The 21,294-nt window shown below is 37.5% G+C and overlaps 1 protein-coding gene across 7 annotated transcripts in view; it reads right to left on the bottom strand.

The window, feature by feature from the left end:
* Nucleotides 1-21,294, bottom strand: part of ANKRD44 (ankyrin repeat domain 44) — a 347,994-nt gene that overhangs the window by 153,253 nt on the left and 173,447 nt on the right. For all 7 annotated transcript variants that reach the window (XM_077154544.1, XM_077154546.1, XM_077154543.1 and 4 more), the window contains one exon: nucleotides 8,508-8,586. In XM_077154544.1, coding sequence (XP_077010659.1) covers nucleotides 8,508-8,586 — 79 coding nt within the window. The remainder of the gene's footprint in view (nucleotides 1-8,507; nucleotides 8,587-21,294) is intronic.

Consider the following 21,294-nt stretch of genomic DNA (forward strand, 5'->3'; position numbering starts at 1 on the left):
AGCTATAAAAAGTTTTACATTTTTCCAAAACAATTCTGTATGTTGTTTATGGGACATGAAAATGAAATAAAAGTTAAAAATATGACTAAAAACAGATAGTAATTCTGTATAGCAGCTATCTCTAAGGAAAAGGGGAGAGAAAAGGGATGAAGTAAGGGTACCCAAGGGGCTACAATTGTATCTTCAATGTTTTATTTCTTGCAAAAAAAAAAAAAAATACGATGCAGGTATGGCAAATGATTAAGATTTCTTAAAGCTGAGTGGAAAGCATATGAGTATTCATTATATTATTCTCCATACTTCCTTGTATGTTTGTAATATTTTCTAATACAATATTTTTAAGAAAGCTAGTGCATTTGAAGCTTTATGTTTCTTATTAAAAATAAGAGCGGGAAAACTAAATTGCTTTTCCTTAGACTATTTTTTCTCTGGGTTAATGCTCCTTGACAGGAAAACTACAATCCCCATCCCTTCCATAGAAAGCAGCCCAACCACAGACTCTCCTAAAGCTCACCCAGGGGTGTAAAGAGCAGGAGGAAGAGCTGCCTTGGGACCTGCGTGTACACAGGCTGTACAGTCCAATCTGAAAAGAAATTTTCAATGTAACAATGTGTTACTTGCTGGTCTTACTGTTTCTGTTTTCTTCAGCTCTCCTCTCTCCACAGTTACCATAACTGTCCCCCAAAGATAGACAACCCCGCTAGGGAAAAGAAGTCAGGCAAAGCTCGCCCGCAAAAGGCAAGTCCATGTCTACCCATAGGTGAGCATGTTTTAGAATTTTAGGGAATCTTTTGCTGTCTCTCTGTCATTCTATTATCACCATATTTTGAATCTAAACATCTCATCCAGGAGCTTCCTCACCAGCCAGACCACAGGATACCAAACAGTGCAGGGAACCATGTATATTGTCACATGCCCAGACCTGCGTCCATCTGCTTTTGCAACTGCAAGTTGATCTTTCTCTCTCTCTCTCTCTCCCTCTTTCTCATTCTCTCTCTCCCATCTCCTCACTTCCCTTTCTCTTTCACATACATGCAACATATTTCTGTCTTTTTGTGCATCATAATTCTCTCTCAACATGTTTCTAAAGGAAGTAACTACTATAGGTGAATGTTAAGACTCATCTTCAAGGATGTTTTATGAAAGTTGGTCATAAAAGTAAAATACTGAAAAAAAAATCTTCACGGTTAGACAAAGAAGTCCTGAATCACTACCCAGGAAGCATTATATAATTGTGTGCAATTATCAGAGCAGAGTCAAGGTCTAGGAGACCAGGAGGCATCTGCCATTGGCATAGTTCTAAGCACGGAGCAGAACTGAATAATTGCTATTTGAAAGATGCTTCCTGGTTGAAAGACAGAGCCAGCATTATCTCCTCATCTGAACAGGCTTAGCTCGAAGGTATAAAAATTTGCCTATCACAATGAACAGTAACAAACCTATTTAACCTCGTTTTTTTTATCATACAAATAATCATGAATACACCCTTTAATTAAAAAAAAAAGATTGCTACAAATATAGCTAAGGTCCCCTTGATTACCACCTCTATTTTTAGAGCCAACCCACTCTCTCAAGTTAAGGTCTTGTCTGAATTTGGTACATAAGCTTCCAATTGCTTTTATGTTTTCATATGCAAATATATGTACCCATTAAAAAAAATCTGAGAGTTAAACCGGGTGATCAGCAGAATGTTCATTGTAACATTGTTTTTATATATTTAAAATATTTCACAATAATTTTTAAAAGAACACAGAGCATTGTTTTGTATGTTTTTACATAAATGGTATCACATTGAGCTAGCACTGTAAATTTGTTTATCTCACTCAACACTACATTTTTTATATCTACCCTTGTTGACACTTAAAGAATGAGTCCATTCCTTTTAATTGCTATATGTATTCCACCATATAAATAAACCACATGTTTTAGACATTCTCTTTATTTATAGGAATTTAAATTATTTCCAAGGATTTATTATTTAAATGACATTGCCATGAACATCCAGAATATGACTCCTTGTGCAAATGTGCAAGTATTTGTCCAGGACAGGCAATTAGAAATGGACTTTCAGGGTCATATAGAATGCATATTTTCGGTTTTAATAGGTACTGTCAACCCTCTAAGTGTGCTAATTTACACAATCACCAACATCTTCACCAATGCTCGGTATTATCAGTCATTTCAAATTTTGCAAATCCGACTAGAAGAAAAGGGCATCTCGTTTTTGCATTTTCCTACTTAGCAATGAGTTTAGGCATCTTCTAATACGTTTACTGGCCACCTGTAATTCATTTTCTGAGAATTATTGTTCATTTTCTTTGCCTGTTTCCCACATTTCTCAGATTTTTCTTATTAATGTTTATATTGTACTATTATTATTTAAGTTCTCTGGAAATGTTTAGTTGTATGGAGATCTGAATGCGGCTTTTAATATCAAGTTTCTGCCAGGATGAGAAAGGTACTGACCCACTTGTGGCACAAAGCATGCTGGGCATCACAGAGCAGCACAGCCCAGTTCCCTGTCTCTTCCCAATCACTTGCGGAATTTAAAGATAATTGGAAATCTAGGAAACGGTCTTTTTTCAGTCACGGGGTTAAGTCCTCCATTTCTCCACTCAGACTTCTCAAGAACGTTGACTAGACAGCTGCCAGCAAAACTGCCCCTGTCCCCAAAGACAAAAGATGTTATTGCCAAAGCAGAGTTATCCGCACAGAGACCCAGGCAGCATTTCACCGTTGTCATCTCCTGCTGCGGCCTTCCTCATCCTTTTCCTCTGAATGCGTTCCAGCGTCTTGTTTACATGTCAGAGGGAGCTCTGAATTGAATATTTATAACTGATTCTTCTAAAGGAAGCGTCCATTATTTACCTGCCTGTCGGGCCCTATTGTGCACTGAAGGACGCAATCTGCATGTCTAATGATTTAAAGGCAAATGCTTTTTACCCAAGGACGTTTTAGAAGAAAAGAAATTTAGTGCCAGCCTATGCTGATTGCTCTATTAAAAACAAAAGCCCAACCAAAACTCTCAGGCACAAACCAATTACAAATTAATTATATTCTTCATCTTAATCCTGTTACCTCCTAATTTTATGTCCATAGAGATCAGGAATAAAGAGTAACTTTGAGCCTATTTTCCAGAGGTAGTATTTCTGCTTTCTTAGGCTTGTCTTTTAGAAAGAAGAAAAAGGAAGCTGTGTGGTTCAGGTGACTGAAAATCTTTTAGAACAAAGAGGAAATTTTATGGAACAAAGAAGAAAATTGAGTCTGAAAGATAGATTTACCTAAATTTTGACTTTTGATTGTAGAAATAAAAATAGTTGGGGCGGGCCATGGTGGCTCAGCAGGCAGAGCTCTCGCCTGCCATGCCAGAAGCCTGGGGTTCGATTCCCGGTGCCTGCCCATGCAAAAAAAAAAAAAAATACATGATCATATGACTTGATCTTTCTCACGCAATATGAGATCAGTTTGCTATTGATTTTGTTTTTTAAACAAACACACCAAATTTTACCATAACACAGGAGCTCTACCCTTCAAATAAATTATCTTGGAACGGTGCATGATAATTCCAAGTATGCAGCAATTGCTCACTTGAAGTATCCCTTGGAGATACCTTTAGAGCCAGTCTACACACCCATGAGAAAATGATGTATTACTTTATAATTGTACCACATTTGAAAACAAAGATCGGCATTGCCTGGTTTAATCATCTTTCCTTCACTAGACAAAAATTCAAATTCATCCTCAAAAAGTAGTTATTTATTATGTATAGAGGAACCAAAACAATGAGGTACCACTGCCGCTGGAGGCAATTTGCAATGAGAGTAGTAATCACGTTATAGAAAATCACAGGAAATAATTTTGCAGGAATACCACTTATTTGGTGGCATAAGACCTAATACTTACTTTGTTTACCTTTTTTACTCAGTAGTTACATCTCAGAAATATGCTCATGTTTGAAGGAGTATTTCTAGCTTTCTTCCATCAACCCAGGACTCTATAACCCTTGCTCATCCCTAGAGTTTTCTCAAAGGATATTGTTACTATGGCATTTCTGTGTGGTCTATTACCCATACCTGAACCCTAGTCTCTTAAACTCTTATCACCGATGGGTTCACATTGATCTCATTCATACAACTCTGGGCAAATGACTGAACAGCACTTGACCTTCTCTCCGGCTTAATCCTGACTTGGCCAGTTCCCAAACAGAAGCTAGAGTCCAGGAGGGTGAGAGATGGTTGGAGGGGTAATGAAGGCAGAATTTGGACTGACAGTTATAAAAAGGTGAAATTTGCAAGACCTGAATCCCTTCCCAAGACCTCAACCTCCCTCTCTGCTCAGAAGCATTCAGGGTTCCATCTGATTGGCTATTAGGAGATAATGTCAGCAGGAAAGTAGTGGATTTGGGTTATACTATGCTTTGTAAGTTAATACAACAGTAGAGAATACAGATGTAATGGGCTGTTCTGGAAAGGACAAATTATTTGTCCAACATGGGAATCATTAGCACCTCATTCACTATTCAAGTGGAAAAGTTTGGTTGGATTCCCTAAGGGTCTGCTACCAGATGCAAACAGGGATGAAATCATCATGCTCTTACAATATTTCTTTAGGAATATACTATATAAATTGAATAAATGGCCTTTCACAGAAAATGAAAGTCATGTGAATCCCAAGAGTTTGTCTAAGTTTCCACAGTTGAGTAGAATTTCTGAAGAACTTTCCCATCGCTTTCTCCTGTCCTAGGTCTTGCTAATTTGATGGGGCTGGCAGCGGGGGGACAAATTCCGTAGCAAGGGTGACCCAAAATGATACTAGAGACAATAACAGTTGAGTAATTTCAAGTCCAAACATGTGTACAGATCAAGATATATGAAACAGCTGAGTGTCTCCCAGCTGTACAGAATCAGTTACAGTTAAAGACAGGCTAGCAGATCCCATTGCCATGTGACAGTGATATGAAACAAAGTTTCTCAAACAATCACAGGTTCCCTCATACCTGAGGAAAATGAAAGGATCAGCTTCATACTGCTTTCAGATGGGGAGAGGGCAGAGATGGGGTCTGAGACAAAGTTTTGAGTTTGCCCATTCGTGAAATGAACATTCCCCTGAGAGTTTAAGTGTTCTCTTAATACAGCATGTGTGCAAAAGATAAAGCTGGTTGGGACAAGGAGGTGACATACCATGGAATTTTTTATTTTACACTGTGCATCGATTCTGACTCTACCTACAATTTTTCCACAGGTCAAATTTCAACTGCCGGGCAACAGGTCATGTGTGCTGGCTCGTAGCCAAAGTCTATGCCAGCACCAAATAACACACATTCGTTTGAAACACTATTTAGACAGTCAGAAGAAAGGCCTGTTTTCAATGCCCCACTGGACCTACCCTAAGCTTCATTGCAGCTGCTTGGAGAATGAGACACATGCACTTTAGGACATGGAACACAGAACACTTGTCAACAGGAAAACTCACCTCAGGAATGGGAAAATAGAAGGAATCAGGGGCATTCGGGGTGAACTTTGAGAGTTAAAGTTAAGAAAACAGGATATCAGGAGATAGAAAGAGGATAGAGATTGGGCACTTGGTGCTGAAGGAGTACGGAATGTTCAAACAGGACTGATTGTAAAGACCCAGAAATGCATAGTATAATACTAGCTAGCGGTAGCACAACAATATAAGTACACTGAATGAAGTTGAATGTGAGTATGGTTAAGGGAGAAGGGCTGGGCGTGGGAGGGCGGTATGACACCAGAAGGAAAGACAGGATAATGGCTGAGATGGTTTAACTGAAGAATGCCAGTAGATAATGATGGTGATTCAATATACAAATACAAGAATGTTTTCGCATGAGAGACAACAAATGAAAGTCAACATTGCAACATGTTGAAAATGCGATGCTAAACAGGAAAAAATAAAATCAAGGCAAGCTAGGATTTACAGTTAACAATAACATTGTAATATGCTTCTATTGAATATAACAAAGGCAGTATGGCAATACTAAATGTCAGTAAGGGAGATATGGGAGAGGTGGATTCTTCGCAGAAGAAAAAGAAATGTCCTCATATAGATTATAGTGGTGAAGGCATGGCTATGTGATTATACCAGGAACCATTGATTTTTTTACTTAGGTCAGATGGTATAATGTGTGAATAAAACTGTTTAAAGATGAACAGACAGATACAAGTGTTGGAGAAAATGTGTAGGAAGAAATGTACCTATTCACCATTGGTAGGGAGGCAGAGTGGGGCAGCCCCTCTGGAGGGCAGTGTGGTGGTTCTACAGGAGGCTAGGGATGGGGTTCCCATATGATCCTGCAACCCCACTGCATACTTGGAGGAACTGAGAGTGGGGACACAAGTGGACATTTGCACACTGGTGTTTACAGTGGCAGTGTTCATGACTTGCAATGGATGGAGGTAGCCTAAGGGTATATCAACTGAGGAATGGAAGGGAGAACGGTGGGTACAAATACAATGGACTACTGAGCAGCTGCAAGATAGAATAAAGTTATGAGGCATGAGACTAGGTGAATGAAACTTGAGGACAGTATGTCGAATGAAATGTCAAACAAGACAAATATCATGCCTCAAGTATATGAACTAACTAATTTAGAAACCCAGAAAACGAGTCAAGAGCTTGGGTTCTCAGGTTAGGGCCAATTGTAAAGGGTCCTAGATTCTAAGTTCTTAACAGCAATCACATCTATTCTGGAGTTGTAACTGTTATTTCTAAATTCTGAGATGCTGAGCTATTTGTGTATAACCTGTTCGTCCCCTGGATCTTTGGGTATTTGTATGACACCTGACCCTCAGAGTTAGAGCTCTGAAACTATGAAAGTCAGCATCACCCCATACAACAACTATTGAAAAAGTTGAAAAGGTGATCAGACTTTGACTAGAAATACAAATGAAGCTGATCTGGATAGGACTAAGGGAAATCGGTATATAGGATAAAGGACGATATTAACTATTTTAAAACTTCAACTTCTATGTTGAAGGGATGCTTCCCAAAGGAAGGGATGCTTATTTGGTGCAAAATTTATAGTTTTGGTAGCACTTTATCTAGTTTAACTTGTATGGTCAGTTTATTTGAACACCATAATTACATGGAATCTTGAATAGAGAATTAGATCTAGGGACAAAAAATAAATAATAAGGGGGTGAGGATAAGGGGGAAAAATAAGGGTAGATTGAAATACTAGTGGTCAATGAGAGGGAGGGGTAAGGGATATGGGATGCATGGGTTTTTTCTTTTTTCTTTTCATTTCTTTTTCTGGAGTGAGCAAATGTTCTAAAAATGATCGTGATGAATACACAACTATGTGATAATATTGTGAGCCAGTGATTGGACACTTTGGATGAACTGTATGGTGTGTGAAGATATCTCAATTAAAAAAAAAAAGAATGTGAAGAAATGAAAATAAGTGCACTGTGAATCTTCCTCGAGTAGCACAGCCCTGTTCTTATTTCTTTTCTACAATGTTCTCCCCATATTCGCCCCTACCTTGGCACAGTTTACTTTGGAATTCCAGTTTCCTTTTCTACTGTAAACAAAGGCAAGATCTTATTTTTGATCTTTTGCATAATTTGTGGGAAGAGGCACTTCCTCCAGATTCGAATCTCCCGAAGCAAAAAGGAGGAGGAAGAAAGAGAGCCTGTCTCTATATAATCTACAGTGAGATCTGTGCTTATGCTCAGATTCATTCCAAAGATCTGTCTAGCAAACACTTAAGAGGGAAAGCACATTATGGTTTTGGGAACCCATGTGGTGAGATGTACTGAGTATACAGGTTTCTAAAAATGAATGCATTGCCATTTTCAAATATAATGAAATATTTACAATTATAGAAAAATAAAAAGAATATTACAACAAACATCAATGTATACACCAACCAGATATAAAACATTTGCTTCAATCTTTTTAAAAATAAAATAAAATATAGAGAACTGCAGTCCCTTTTATAGCCTTCCTTGATGGTATTTCTCATTTACTCTGCCTCCACAGAAATAACTGCTACCAAGAGTTGATGTGCTTCCTTTCCATCCATGTTTTTATATTTTTACCCTACAGCGATATATCCATAAACAAAACATAGTATTGTTTGGTAACACAATTTAAGTATATGTAGACTCACACGTGGATATTGTGTGTATGTGTGTGTTCATGAAAATGTTAAGGAACTTTATTTTTTTTTACAATTAATATTTATTTTTTGTTTCTTTCTCTTTTTTTTTTACAATTAATACCGAAATGTACTGAATGCATCTACAATGCTAAGCCTGATTAGACTACCGGGAATCAGACTTGCAAAGCAAAAGTTTTGATGGAGAAGTCATTTTTCAATAGGAACTGTGTCTTGCATTGTCTTTCTTATATAGATAAAATCACTGATCAAATAAACTTCCACGAGCATAATAAAGGCATTTTGTCTGGGTTCATTATAGCTGTCAATCTAGTAACTTGAAATCTTTATCTGTGGTTGACTTTGGAGCACAGTGGTTATTTACCTGACAGAATCAGGAGTTCAATGATCTCTGCATCTCCCAGAAACGCAGCCACATGAAGGGGAGTTCGCTTCTCAGAGTCCTGAAACAATGTCAAAGATATACAGCAGGTCAGTGGCAGATTGAGATGCATTAGTAGACACAGTAGGACACACCTGAGGTTAATGCTTGTGGACGGGAGTGAAGGCCAAACACCTACTCAGCTGAATTCTGGGTATAGATTTTCTCTTACCATACCCACAGTCACATGTATAAAGATTCTTCTTTCTGTGTCTGTGCATCATGTTTTCCTCCTTACTTCTTTTTCCTGAAACCCAGCTCAGGTCAAAAATAGACCATCATGCACTGGATGATGAATTTCAATTTATTTTCATACCTTCAGTATGGTAAAAAATAATAATTCAAACCTTCCTACCGACCTTAGCATCATGGTTCAAAGCTTTTAATGAGTTATTTTCTTCCTAATGAAACATACTGAAATTGTTCACAAGGACATTAAACACAAGTACAGTCATCCTCTCCTTTCTATCCCCGTTGCCTCTGGCCTAGATCACTGCCCATTCATGTAGTACTCCTTGAAGGCCCACTGTATGCCAAGAACCAGATTCTGGAGGTAGAGGAGGGATCCTAACAGACCCAGTTCCTGACATCAAGAAGCTTCATTCATGTGGGGAAGCCAATAATCATCATGTAAACAAACATCAGATCATTTTAGGTGGTGATAAAGACCATGACAAAATTAAAACAGGGAAATGGAATCAAGTGATTGGAGGGATGGGAATTAGATTCATTAGAGTTGTCAGGGAAGGTCTGTCTGTGGAATTGACATTTACACCAAGAGCTGAGGTAGGTTATTACTGAGAACATCCTCAAGACCCCACAGGTCCAAGATTAGAACCCAGGTGTTCTGGTCTGGTGTTTAATGCATTGTGCTGAGAGGCAGCATGATAACATGCAGAGGAAAAAATATTACTTCCTTACCTATAAATTAGAGCTAATTATATTTGCCTTGGAGGACAGGTAAGTAAGATAAGTAAAGCCAGTGTTTCATGCATAGTCATTAATATCATCAGCAGAGACAGTTGTGTGATACCCCCTGCTCCAAGACTCTGAACTCCCTTAGGGTAGAGAACTGGGTCTCACTCCCCTTTGTCCTCATAGTCATAGCATATTAGGCACTCAGCATGAGTTGGCTGAATTGAGCTGGTCTACACGCATGGCCTCTTCCACAAACTTCCATCAACTACTCCAAAGCAATGGTAACTGAAGCCTGTATATGGTCTTGGGGTTTTTTTTTTCATGAAACAAGCATGCACTGTAGTTTCATGATTCTTGGATTTGCTATTGATTTTAATCATCATTCCTGGTATCACCTGATTATACAATTGACCTAACACCTTTGATTAGCCCAAGGATATTATTCTGTTTTCTGACAGTTTAGGCTCTTGGTTCTTTTCTTTCATTTCATGACTCACTAGCATCTAAAACAGATGGCAGGCAGGGGACATGACAAAAATTCATTAGGAGGTCTGGTAAGTACGTTTTATGAGGGGTTGGGTTAGCATTAATTTGCTTCAAGGACAAGCCATGGAAACATAAAATAATAGCATGTATTGGGAAATTCACTATAAGATACACAATGTGGTCAACCCTAGGATGACTATATCATCCTATCTTAGAAAATAAAGATTTGATATTTGAAAATAGGTTATTTGAGAATAAAGTGCTTTATTTGTGCAATGAACTACACATGTAACACAAACGTTTTCCCAAGTCTTCTGTTGCTATCCCTAAAGCACTTCCCATTCTCAGCCTCATATTACTTTCAATTCCCTACTATAGACACTTAAAAGTTTTCCTTGGGTCTAGTGATAAAACTAAGGTAATTATATGTTCTTTTGTGAATTGAATTAGTTCCAGGGTTTGGTTCAGCAAACTAAGCTTTACAGAAGTGATTTAAACAAGGACTAGCCCAACCCAAATTAATTATGACTTCATCTGACCTGAAGCAAAGTCAATGCTGTGTTTGGGCTGAAATAAAAAGCCAAAAGATCTCCAACATCCCTCCCTGTCTTGCAAATGTTGCTGGCCTGTCATTATATGACTGGCTTTGCCAATTTCTGTGGCCCCTTTATGACACAACTTGTTCAAACCAAAGTTTCTATAATATAAAATGGGTGTGTTTGTGTGAGATCATATTGTAAAAATTCTTGCTTATGAATCCCAATGACCCTGTTAATATGCATTTGCAGGTTTCTTGTAGCTTCCAGGACAGCTATGCCAAATGATCCTCTCCTTCCGTGACATAACAGGTAACTGCAGAGAGGATCTGTACCTGGTAGCAGTCTCCTGGTTCGCCAAAGCCACAGGGCCATATAAGTAACTATATGTGCTATTAAGATCTTAGCCAAAATAAAAATGCATTTCCACTATTGAGAGGAGACCAAGGGTTGCTAACACCTGCTCTCTAGCAAAGAGCTTGATCCATTATACAAGGATCATGAGTCAAGGGGTGAATGACTGTGCCTCAGGTAACTGCCATACTCAGTAAGGTGAACTCAATCAGGAGGCTGCAAGCCATTCTTCTGCCTAACTATAAGGCTACTCTACTTTGCCACAAACTAAGTACATGGAGTAGGAAACGCAACGGTAGAAGGAGGGGAAAGGCTCTAGGAAAACTGAATACTAATAATCTAATAATAATACTAGTAAAATTTCTTTCTAGGTCAATAATAACCCTAGAATGCCTAGAAGAAGAAACAAAATCTATCTGGTAATTATGGAGCACTTTCCCATTTACTTTTCAAAATGCCTTCTCATTTATTCTACTACTTGAATCTCCTAACATTCCTATCAGAGAGAGGTGCCTTTCACAACAGTGTTCTTATATCTTACCATCACCATTTAAAATATAAGGAATAGAGTGTATGACTTGCCCAACACAGAAAATGGATGACAAAGAATTAGACATCCTGGCTCCCACCCTGACAACTTTTTCCTTTATAAAAACGTCAGGAAAAGCTTCATCTTAGAAGTTGCCTAGATAGTCTAAAAACTTTTCCACTCTAAGCTCCAAGAAATCCTGGGGAAAGCAACAAACAGATAATAAAAATCCTTTTAAGCAAGCTTACAGGAAATTAAAGTAAATAATCTGAAGTGCATAAAATGAAAACCAAAGCATAGGAGTTATACTGACAGCAAAATATATACTTACACTGAAGAAGCCAGTAAATCAGGGGTCTTGGTTTTAACACTTGCTCAGGGACAGGGGATAAGGGGGGAACTAGAACTGAGATTCTCGCATAGAGAAAGACGTGGTCTTGAAGAAAGGCCCTCGAAATAAAATGGTGGGTATACAGACAGATGGCAAAGAGACAATACTTTAGCCTGGGTAATGAAAATGTTTCCACTTAGCATTTGCATCTAGAGTCTGCTCTCATGTGGTCTGGGCTTTTGAGTTCACACTATCTGTATGGTCCAGGAACAGGACCATAAAAATTGGTTCTAGTCAAATGATATCACCCAAGTACCTCAAAGAAGCGGAAAAGAAAAACTTATCCAGAGAGATTTGCTTTTGATCCAGGCAACCCAGGACACCCACTGATTAAATCCCCATGAAGATGAGCTCACAAGCCTCAACTAGCCACAAGATCAACATGAAAACAATTCAATCTAAGCAAGAGTCAGCAGGCCTAACGACCAGCAAGAATTTGAGATAACGGAAGAATCAGATAGAGATTATGAGTAATCTTTAAAATCATTTAAGACATAGAAGGATAAAAACTCAAGGGGAAAAAAACAAAACACTTTGATAAAAATGGATGAAATTTGGGGGAAGGGATGAAGGAATAGTTATGGGAAGCAACACCAATTCATGATGCTAGCAATCACAAAGACTTTGGTCCAAGAGTGAAGAAAAAAGGAGGGACAGGAAAAGAATAAATAACCATAGTGACCTAGGGGAACTTTACAGTGATACTTTACAACCATTATTCAACCTTAAATGTTTATTGAGCAGTTACTGTCCACCAGGCATTGTGGTAAGCATTAGGGATACAAAAGAAAAACCATCAAATCCCTAACCCAAAAGAAACAGTTCAATAGTTTTCAATTTTAGGGCATTAGAAAAAAGGCAAAAACAGGACAGTGGCAATTAGTGATACTCTTGATTGTAAATTAATTTTCTAAACCATCAAACACAATGAGACTAATGTTTTAGTGAACACTGCCCCGCAAAACAAACAATCCTGAAACTGCCCTGGTAGGAAGTCTAAGCTAACCAGATAAGCCCTCCTGTGACTGAGGAAATAAGCACACCATGTCCAGCCCTCTTGTGAATGAGGAAATAAACACGCTCCCTCAAGGCCTACCTACTCCAGCTTCTCCAGCAAGTCTGGGAGCCCCGGGCCAGACCTCCAGGTCAGTCACAGAGCCAGGACTATATTTTACAGGCTGACTTAGGAGCAGTTTCTGTATCAAAATTAGAATCCAGGACCAAACCAAGACCAGAGTAGCCTTCAGGCATAGTGGCTGAGCCAAGTGCTCCTAGCATTTGCATTCACTCCCATCTTTTGCCCAAGCGGACTCTGCCATGATCATGATCAGCGGCTGATGAGCAGTCATGTAGGTCTTTATAACACCCATGAATACAAGATGAAAAAACAATTCACAGGAACATCAACACACATCAGAGCTGGCTCACCAATGCTTTTTAAAAACTACCCAACTATCAGAAAAAGGATAAACTAGTATTTCGTTTCCATCACCCTGTAACTCCAATAGCCCTTTGCAAACAGATTCGGACCCATGACAGAATCTGCGTTTCCAGGAAGAAGGTAAACCCTCCCTTTCTATGAATAGACAAAGATACGCATGGCCAGCTGGAGTCTGAGCTAAATTTGCAGTACGTCATAGAGAGATCAGGCAGAGGAAGTTTCTGAGTCGTCTGTTTATGAAAGAAGAAGCATATGAAAGAAAATAGGGGAACTTGAAGCCTGTAAAATGAGTTTGACATGAGCAGAGAGGCCATTCTGGCAGCTAAAACCATTGTGTAAACAGGCAGAGTATGAGGGCACCCCAATCTCTATTTTGAAGATTAAGAATTGTTTATTACATGCTTTAGAAATTCTCAGTAGAAATACATGATCTAATCTGCATTATAAGTATCTGTCATACACTAAAACAGCCCTCCCTAAATATAAATATTTTACATACCAAGACAGACAGATAAAGGAGCAAAACAAGCCCTGCAAAATCTTTCTGTCATGAAATACAGAAATTAAGTTGCAATTGTCAATCCAAACACTTACTGAAATCAAAGGAGCTGGAAAATAACTGACAACTTATAGCCAAGGAGCTTAATGTATTACTGAACAGAGACCACTAGAGGCAAGGAGATACCTAAAGAAACTCTGAACATAAAGTAGGTACCTTCAAGATATTTCAATCATGTGAGGAAAAGCATCAAAGACATATTATAGAATTAAGTCAAATAAAATGCAAAATGGGAAAGATGCTCAGTCATAAAGAAGGAAAATATAAAGAGAAAAAGAAAGAAATAGAGAAAACTCAAAGGTCATGCTATGTCAAATTTTTTAATGTTTACTTTCAATTTCTAACATCTCATAAACACAGACAAGTACTGAAAATAATACAGCAGACCTATATCTACCCAATAGCAAAACAAGCATGTTAACATTGTGCTATATTTGTTTCAGAACTCAATTTTTAAAAGTAGCTTCAGTGGTAAAGTGTCATGCATGTTGCAATTTACTTACAAATGGCTTAGAAAATAACTTGAAAGGCTTAGAAAATAACTTGAAATGTTTGTGTATGTGTGTGCAAGGCTATGTGTGTGCGTGTGTGTGTTAGGTTGTTCTCCACACTTTACTATTACCAACGGTGTAGCAATATATATCTTTGTACATGTCTCTCTGTGCATATGTGCAATAATTTCTCTAGAGCAGATTCCAGGAAATGGAAGTGCTGGACCTCAGGGCATATACATGTTCAACTTCAGGAGGCACTGCCAAATAGCTTTCAAAAGTACTTTTACCAATTTGCACTTCCTCCAGCCACAAGTGAGTCCTTTACCCAACATCACTGCCAAAATTTGATATTATCAGTCTTATTATCCTTTGCCAATATGATGTACCTGACATGGTCTTTAACTGTTGCTTTAATTTGCATGTCATCACATGGAAATGAGGTTCAGAGTTTTTTCATATGTTTATTAAAAGTTCTGGCTTCTTCACCTGTGAACTGCTTGTACAGATCATTTACTCATTTTTTTATTGAGTCATTATTCTTTTACTTATGATGTGCAGAATGCTTTATAGTGCTAAATTCAACGTACTGCTTCACCCCAACATATCAGAGAGAGGTCAATGTGGAACCCAAGTCACCATAGCAGAAAAATTTAAATTGTTATCCATCCTTCATTCATGCATTATCCCATGGAGTGGGATTTTTCTTGGCTACAGTTTTCTATGACTCAAAAGTGACAGCAACTCTCCACCCACTATCAAGCAATTATCACCCTGTTGGTGTTTACACCCATTTGAATATAAACATAGTACAGTTTGCTATATCTAAAAATGTTGAAATTGTAAGCTCAAATCTCAACACTGTATCTAACTCTTGAAAGCTGCACTTGAAAGAAGCACTCAGAGGAATTTAAAACAAAGATAAAAGAAATGAGAATACCAAAGACATTTTTATTATATCTGCCTTAGATAACTAGCCATTGGATATTTTTCTTGTACTAGTTTAAAAAATAAAATAATTCATAGTAAGCAAAAAACTAATCAGAGATTTTATATTTTCTAATTTAATCCTTAAAACAATACTATGAATTATATGCCATCCCCTCCCCTTTCTTTTTGCTCTATTACAATTTTATTCAAAAATACATTTGAAAAAAGAAAGTTAATTGATTGAACATAAATAATAATGCAGGAAGCTGTGGTAAACATTGTAAAAGTCGAAAGGGAGTAACTCAGTTGGGGAAACCCTGCCTACAGGAGCTTGGCTGGACTGGGATTCCCAAAGAGATGGGGTACAACTGGCATGATGGAGTCACCAGGAGCAATGGCTGGAGACCTGAGTTCTCTGCCATTTTGCTGGGCTTCTCTCTAGCTTCCTAAGGCTGCCATAACAAAGTACCACAAACTGTGTGGCTTAAAACTATAGAAATGTATTCTCTCACAGTTCTGGAGGACCACTCCCTTTTTATAGCTGAGGATCCTAACACTTAGAGACCACAAGGAAGTTGTCCAGAGTTACACAGCTAGAACGTGGCAGAACCAGGATTCACAACGAGATATGATCACTGTTCATGTTCCTGCTGACTCTGAGTAGTCACAAGCCAGGGTAAACAATACGAAAATTATTATCATTTACAATTATTGTTCTTGCCCTAATACTCCAGACCCCAGGACAAAATTCTTGTAAATAAAAAGTATAAGCAGGCGAGAAGAAAGTTGGACAGCCAATACTACCTAATTTTAAGACTTGCAAACCTACAGTAATCAAGACAGTTAGTACTGGTGCAGGAAAATGGCAAATACATCAACGAAGCAGAATAGAGAGTCCAGAAATAAATCCACAATTATAAGGACAAGTGAGTTTCAAAAAAGTTGAAAAGGCAATTCACTGGTGAAAGGATAAACTTGTCAACAAATGGTGTTAGAACAACTGGATATCCATATGAGCAAAAAAAAAAGAACTTCGGTCCATATTTTAGGCAAAAAATAAATCAAATTGAATCATAAAACTAAATGTAAAACTTAAAATTATAACATTTCTCAAGGGAAACATAGGAGAAATTCTTTGTGACCTTGGTTTCGGCAAAGATTTCTTACAACAAATCATGATTCACAAAAGAACAAAGCAATAATTGCACCTCATCAAAATTAAAAATTTTTACTGATCAAAAGACACTCTGAAGAGAAAGACAAGGCAGGGGAAAGGGTACAATACAGGGGTACAGCACTCACTCCTCCTCCAAAAACAGCTGAACAGACAGGCGGAATTGTCTGAAACAAATGTTCTGGGACTCCAAAGGCCAGGGTGCATTGTACAGCATCCAGGGAAGAGTGGAACAAAAAGGCTGAGAACCTGCAGTGAAGAACTGTGAGCAAAGCACACAGAGGGGAGTGCTGGTGCCCATCCCCAATTGTCGAGACCAGCCTCCTAGTCCGGTTTCTTCCTGCTGCAGATGAAGAGCCCTCTTCCCCAAGAATGGGGGGTTCATGGCTGAATTATGATCATGACTCTTGATCAATAAATTGGGGTCACTGGGTCCCAGCTTTGAGCTGTGGTTTTAGCACACCCGGGACAGGGGCCACTGCCACTGTTTCAACCCCACTCCCAACAGAGGCAAAGGTGGTAGAAGTTCAAAGACACAGATCCCTCTAAAGGCTGTGGGGAAAAAAAAGCTTGTTAAAGAGTGACATCTGGAATTTATTTTATCTCATATTACTATAACTGCATATAGTTTTTTAAAATCATTTTTTACTTGTAAAATATAATATAATCAATGTAACATAATATATATAAACACACACACAAAGGAAATAAAAAAACAATAATTTTCAAAGCACACTTCCTAAAGCAAAAATTAAAAAAATAAATAAATAAAAAAAATGACATCTTCTGAGAAGAACAGGAAAGCACAGTTTCGAGGAGCCGTCAAAACCACTTTTCGGTGTCTTTCCTTACCCTCTTCATAGGGCTCTTTGGAACTGGCCTGTACCCCCTTTGTGGGTCCCTAGGCCTGTTTTGGCTGGAAAATACTGACTTGGGAAAGTCATCTCTAGCATGACTCTCCTCCCAGGATTTGCCCTCCAGGCAAAAACAGCTAGAGGCAAGGAAGGGAATATTAAACAAAAAAAAAAAGAAAAAAAATCATGAAGTCAAAACAAAATTGAACAGAACAAATCAAGATTCCTGGAGAAGAAACAAAGGAAAGGAAGCTTTCCCCTGGAGATGAAACAACTGCATGTATAGTACAATCTTAAAAACTGTATTGCATTCTCAGGGCAAGAATCAGAGGCAGAAGAGATGAAAAATCTGATCTATTAAACATGGGTAATTCTAAAGATCTAGGATAGGTTTAACCAAGTGTCAAATAAGTGCCTTAATACGAAGTCAATTGACAATAAAACTTTAAGCAAGAGAGAAAAACTGACATTCAGAGTAAACTCATCAAGATAATAATAAAAAAATAAAATCAGCAAAAAGTTACAAGCCATACTAAGAAACAGGAAGATACAGCCCAGTCAAGGGAACAAATTAAAACTTCAGAGGTGACACTGGATTTGGAACAGCTTATCAAAGTCGTTCCAACAAATCTCCTAAATCAATTCAAGGAGATGAAGAAAAATCTGACTAAAGAGATAAAGGATATTAGGAAGACATTCTGTGAGCATAAAGAAAAATTTGAAAGTATAAATAGAAAAATAACAGACATTATGTGGATGAAAGTTACAATACACTAGAGGCATACAGCAGCATATTTGAACAGGTAAAAGAAAGAATCAGCAAATTCCAAGAAGAATTAATACCAATACTGCTCAAACTCTTCCAAAAAATTGAAGCAGAGGGAACACTTCCCAACTCATTCTATATAGCCAATATCACCCCAACACCAAAGCCAGAAATAGATGCTAAAAGAAAAGAAAATAACAGACCAATTTCTCCTATGAATATAGATGCAAATATCCTCAAAAATACTTGCAAATCAAATCCAACAACACATTAAAAGAGTTATACACTACAATGATATAACTTTCACTATGTGACTGTGTGATTGTGAAAACCTTGTGCCTGATGCTTCTTTTATCTACCTTATGGACAGACAAGCAAAACATATGGATTAAAAATAAATAAATAATTGGGGAACAAATGTTAAACTTAGTGTAGATTGAAATGCTAGTGATCAATGAAAGGGAGGGGTAAGGGGTATAGTATGTATAATTTTTTTCTGTTTTCTTTTTATTTCTTTTTCTGAATTGATGCGAATGTTCTAAGTAATGATCATGATGATGAATATATAACTATGTGATAAAAAATAAAAAAAAGAATGTTCATATTGTATGTTGATTGGTTTTATTAATAAAAATTTTATAAAAAAAGAGTTATACACCATTATCAAGTGGGTTTATCCAAGGTATGCAAGGGTAGTTTAATACAAGAAAATCAGCTAATGTAATATACCATATTAACAAATCGAAGGTGAAAACCCATATGATCATCTTGATTGAGGCAGAAAATGCATTTGACAAAGCCCAGCATCCTTTCTTGAAAAACATACCTCCAAAGACAAGAATAGAAGGAAACTTTTTCAAAATGATAAAGGGCATATTTGAAAAACATCCCACTTATGGCAAAGACTGAAAGTTTCCCTCTGGAGCAAGACAAAGATATTCACCGTCACCACTTATTCAACATTGTGCTAGAAGTTCTAGCTAGAGCAGCTATTAGGCAAGAAAAAGAAATAAAAGGCATCTAAATTTCAAACAAAAAAGTAAAACCTCCACTATTTGCAGATAAAATGAACCTATATATAAAAAGTCCTGAAAAATCTATAACAAAGTTACTAAAGCTAATAAATGGATTCAGCAAAAGGCCAGAATACAGATCTACATGCAAAATTCAGTAGTTTCTATATACTAACAATGAGCAAAGTGAGGAGGAAATAAAAAAAATTCCATTTACAATAACAACTAAAAGAATCAAATATCTAAGAATAAATTTAACAAGGAGGTAAAGGACTTATACACAGAAAACTACAAAACATGGCTAAAAGAAATCAAAGACTTAAATAAATGGAAGGACATTCCATGTTCATATCATTAAGATGTCAAATTGATTTAGATTCAATGTAATCTCAATCAAAATTTCAACAGTCTATTTTGAGGAAATGGAAAAGCCAATTATTAAATTTATTATGAGGGTATGGGTTACAGTTTCATGATTTTTCATTTTTTCTTCTTAGCTACTCTAGGACACTGAAGACCAAAAGAAATATCAATATATTGATTCAGCAGTCATACTCATTTATTAAGTCCTCTCTTCTCTTTCTTCTCTTTTTTCTTTCATGGAAAATGACACATATTCTAAAAAGCAATAAATTTCAAAGTACATTGTAACAATTAGTTGTAGAATAGATTTCAGAGTTTTGTATGATTTACAATTCTACAAATTCTACAATTTTAGCAGTTTTTCTAGCTGCTCTAAGGTACTGGAGTCTAAAAGAAATATCAATATACTTATTCAGTACTCATACTCATTTGTGAAATCCGATCTTCTCTGTGTAACTCCACCATCACCCATACCAAACTTTAAAATCTGTTATATAACTACTTGTTAAAATATACTTGGAAATTAGTTGCTTTTTTGTATATATATTGTATTTCACAATTAAAAAAAGTTTAAAAAATAAAATAAAATGCATCTCTCCCAATTAAAAAAAAAATTTATTATGAAGAGTTAGGAGCCCTGAATAGCCAAAACATCTTGAGAATAAACAGAGTGGGAGAACTAACACTTCTTGACTTTAAAATATATTATAGGGACAAGATGGAGGCTCAGCGAGGTGTGGGATTTAGTTCATCCTCCAGAGCAGCTAGTAAATGGCCAGTAACAGCAGAGAACAACCACTGGGGCCACGTCAGTGACCGGGTACACAGTGTACCCCAGCCTGGATCAGCTGGACCGGCTGCAAGCCCACCCAGAACCACGAGAACCCTAGGCCCCGGAGGCCGGCGCCCCTACCTCACAGGCTGGTTCCCAGAGGGGAACGGAAAGAGACTTGACTAACAGCAAGGGGCTGAGCTCAACCAAGGTCCAATTGTGGAACTAATTAACAAATTCTGATGAATAAAAATAGGCACCCAGCTCAGCTGAACCTTGAGTAAAAGCTTAAGTTACTTTTTTTTTTTTTGCCCCAGTGCAGAGGGGGCAGGGCTGATAGGGGTGAAAAAAAGAATTTTTTTTTTTTTTTAATCAGACAGCACTTGAAAAGGTTTGGACTCTTAAAAAAAAAAAAAGAGGGAGCACATAGGACCTGGAGATACGCGATATGCAGATCAATTGTACCAACTTAAGTTTTTGATTAACAAACCGGAGGAATGAGCAACGGGGTCCTGCTTTAAAAAGGATTTTTTTCTTTGTTTCTATTGCTTAACTGCTCTCAGGCTCCAACTGCCCCAGGCAAGGGTGGAATTAAGCTTGCCTAAGAGACAAAGAGGCTGGTCAGGTGAAAGGAAGTAATTCCCTCAAGGCTGCGGCTTCCTAAGGAGAGGGGTGGGGCCCAGCTCAGGTGAATTAAATGTTCAGTTGGAAGAACTACAGAAAGAAGAGTAAACTAACCCCAAAGCAAGCAAAAGGAAAGAAATAACAAAGATTAGAGTAGAAATAAATGAAATTCAGAATATGAAAGCAATTGAGAAAATCAACAAAAACAGAAGTTGATTCTATGAGAAAATCAATAAAATTGATGGACCCTTAGCAAGACTGACAAAAGAAGAGAGATGATGCAAATAAATAAAATCAGAAACAGAAGAGGAAGCATTACTGACCCTGCAGAAATAAAGGAGGCAATGAGAGGATACTATGAACAACTTTACGCTAATAAACTAGACAACATAGATGAAATGGACAACTTCCTAGAAAGGCATGAACAACCAACACTGACTTAAGAAAAAACAGATGATCTCAACAAACCAATCACAAGTAAAGAAATTGAATCAGTCATTAAGAAGCCCCCAAAAAAGAAAAATCCACG

Source organism: Tamandua tetradactyla, chromosome 3 (genome assembly GCF_023851605.1).
Source record: "Tamandua tetradactyla isolate mTamTet1 chromosome 3, mTamTet1.pri, whole genome shotgun sequence".
NCBI classification, from domain to species: Eukaryota; Metazoa; Chordata; class Mammalia; order Pilosa; family Myrmecophagidae; genus Tamandua; species Tamandua tetradactyla.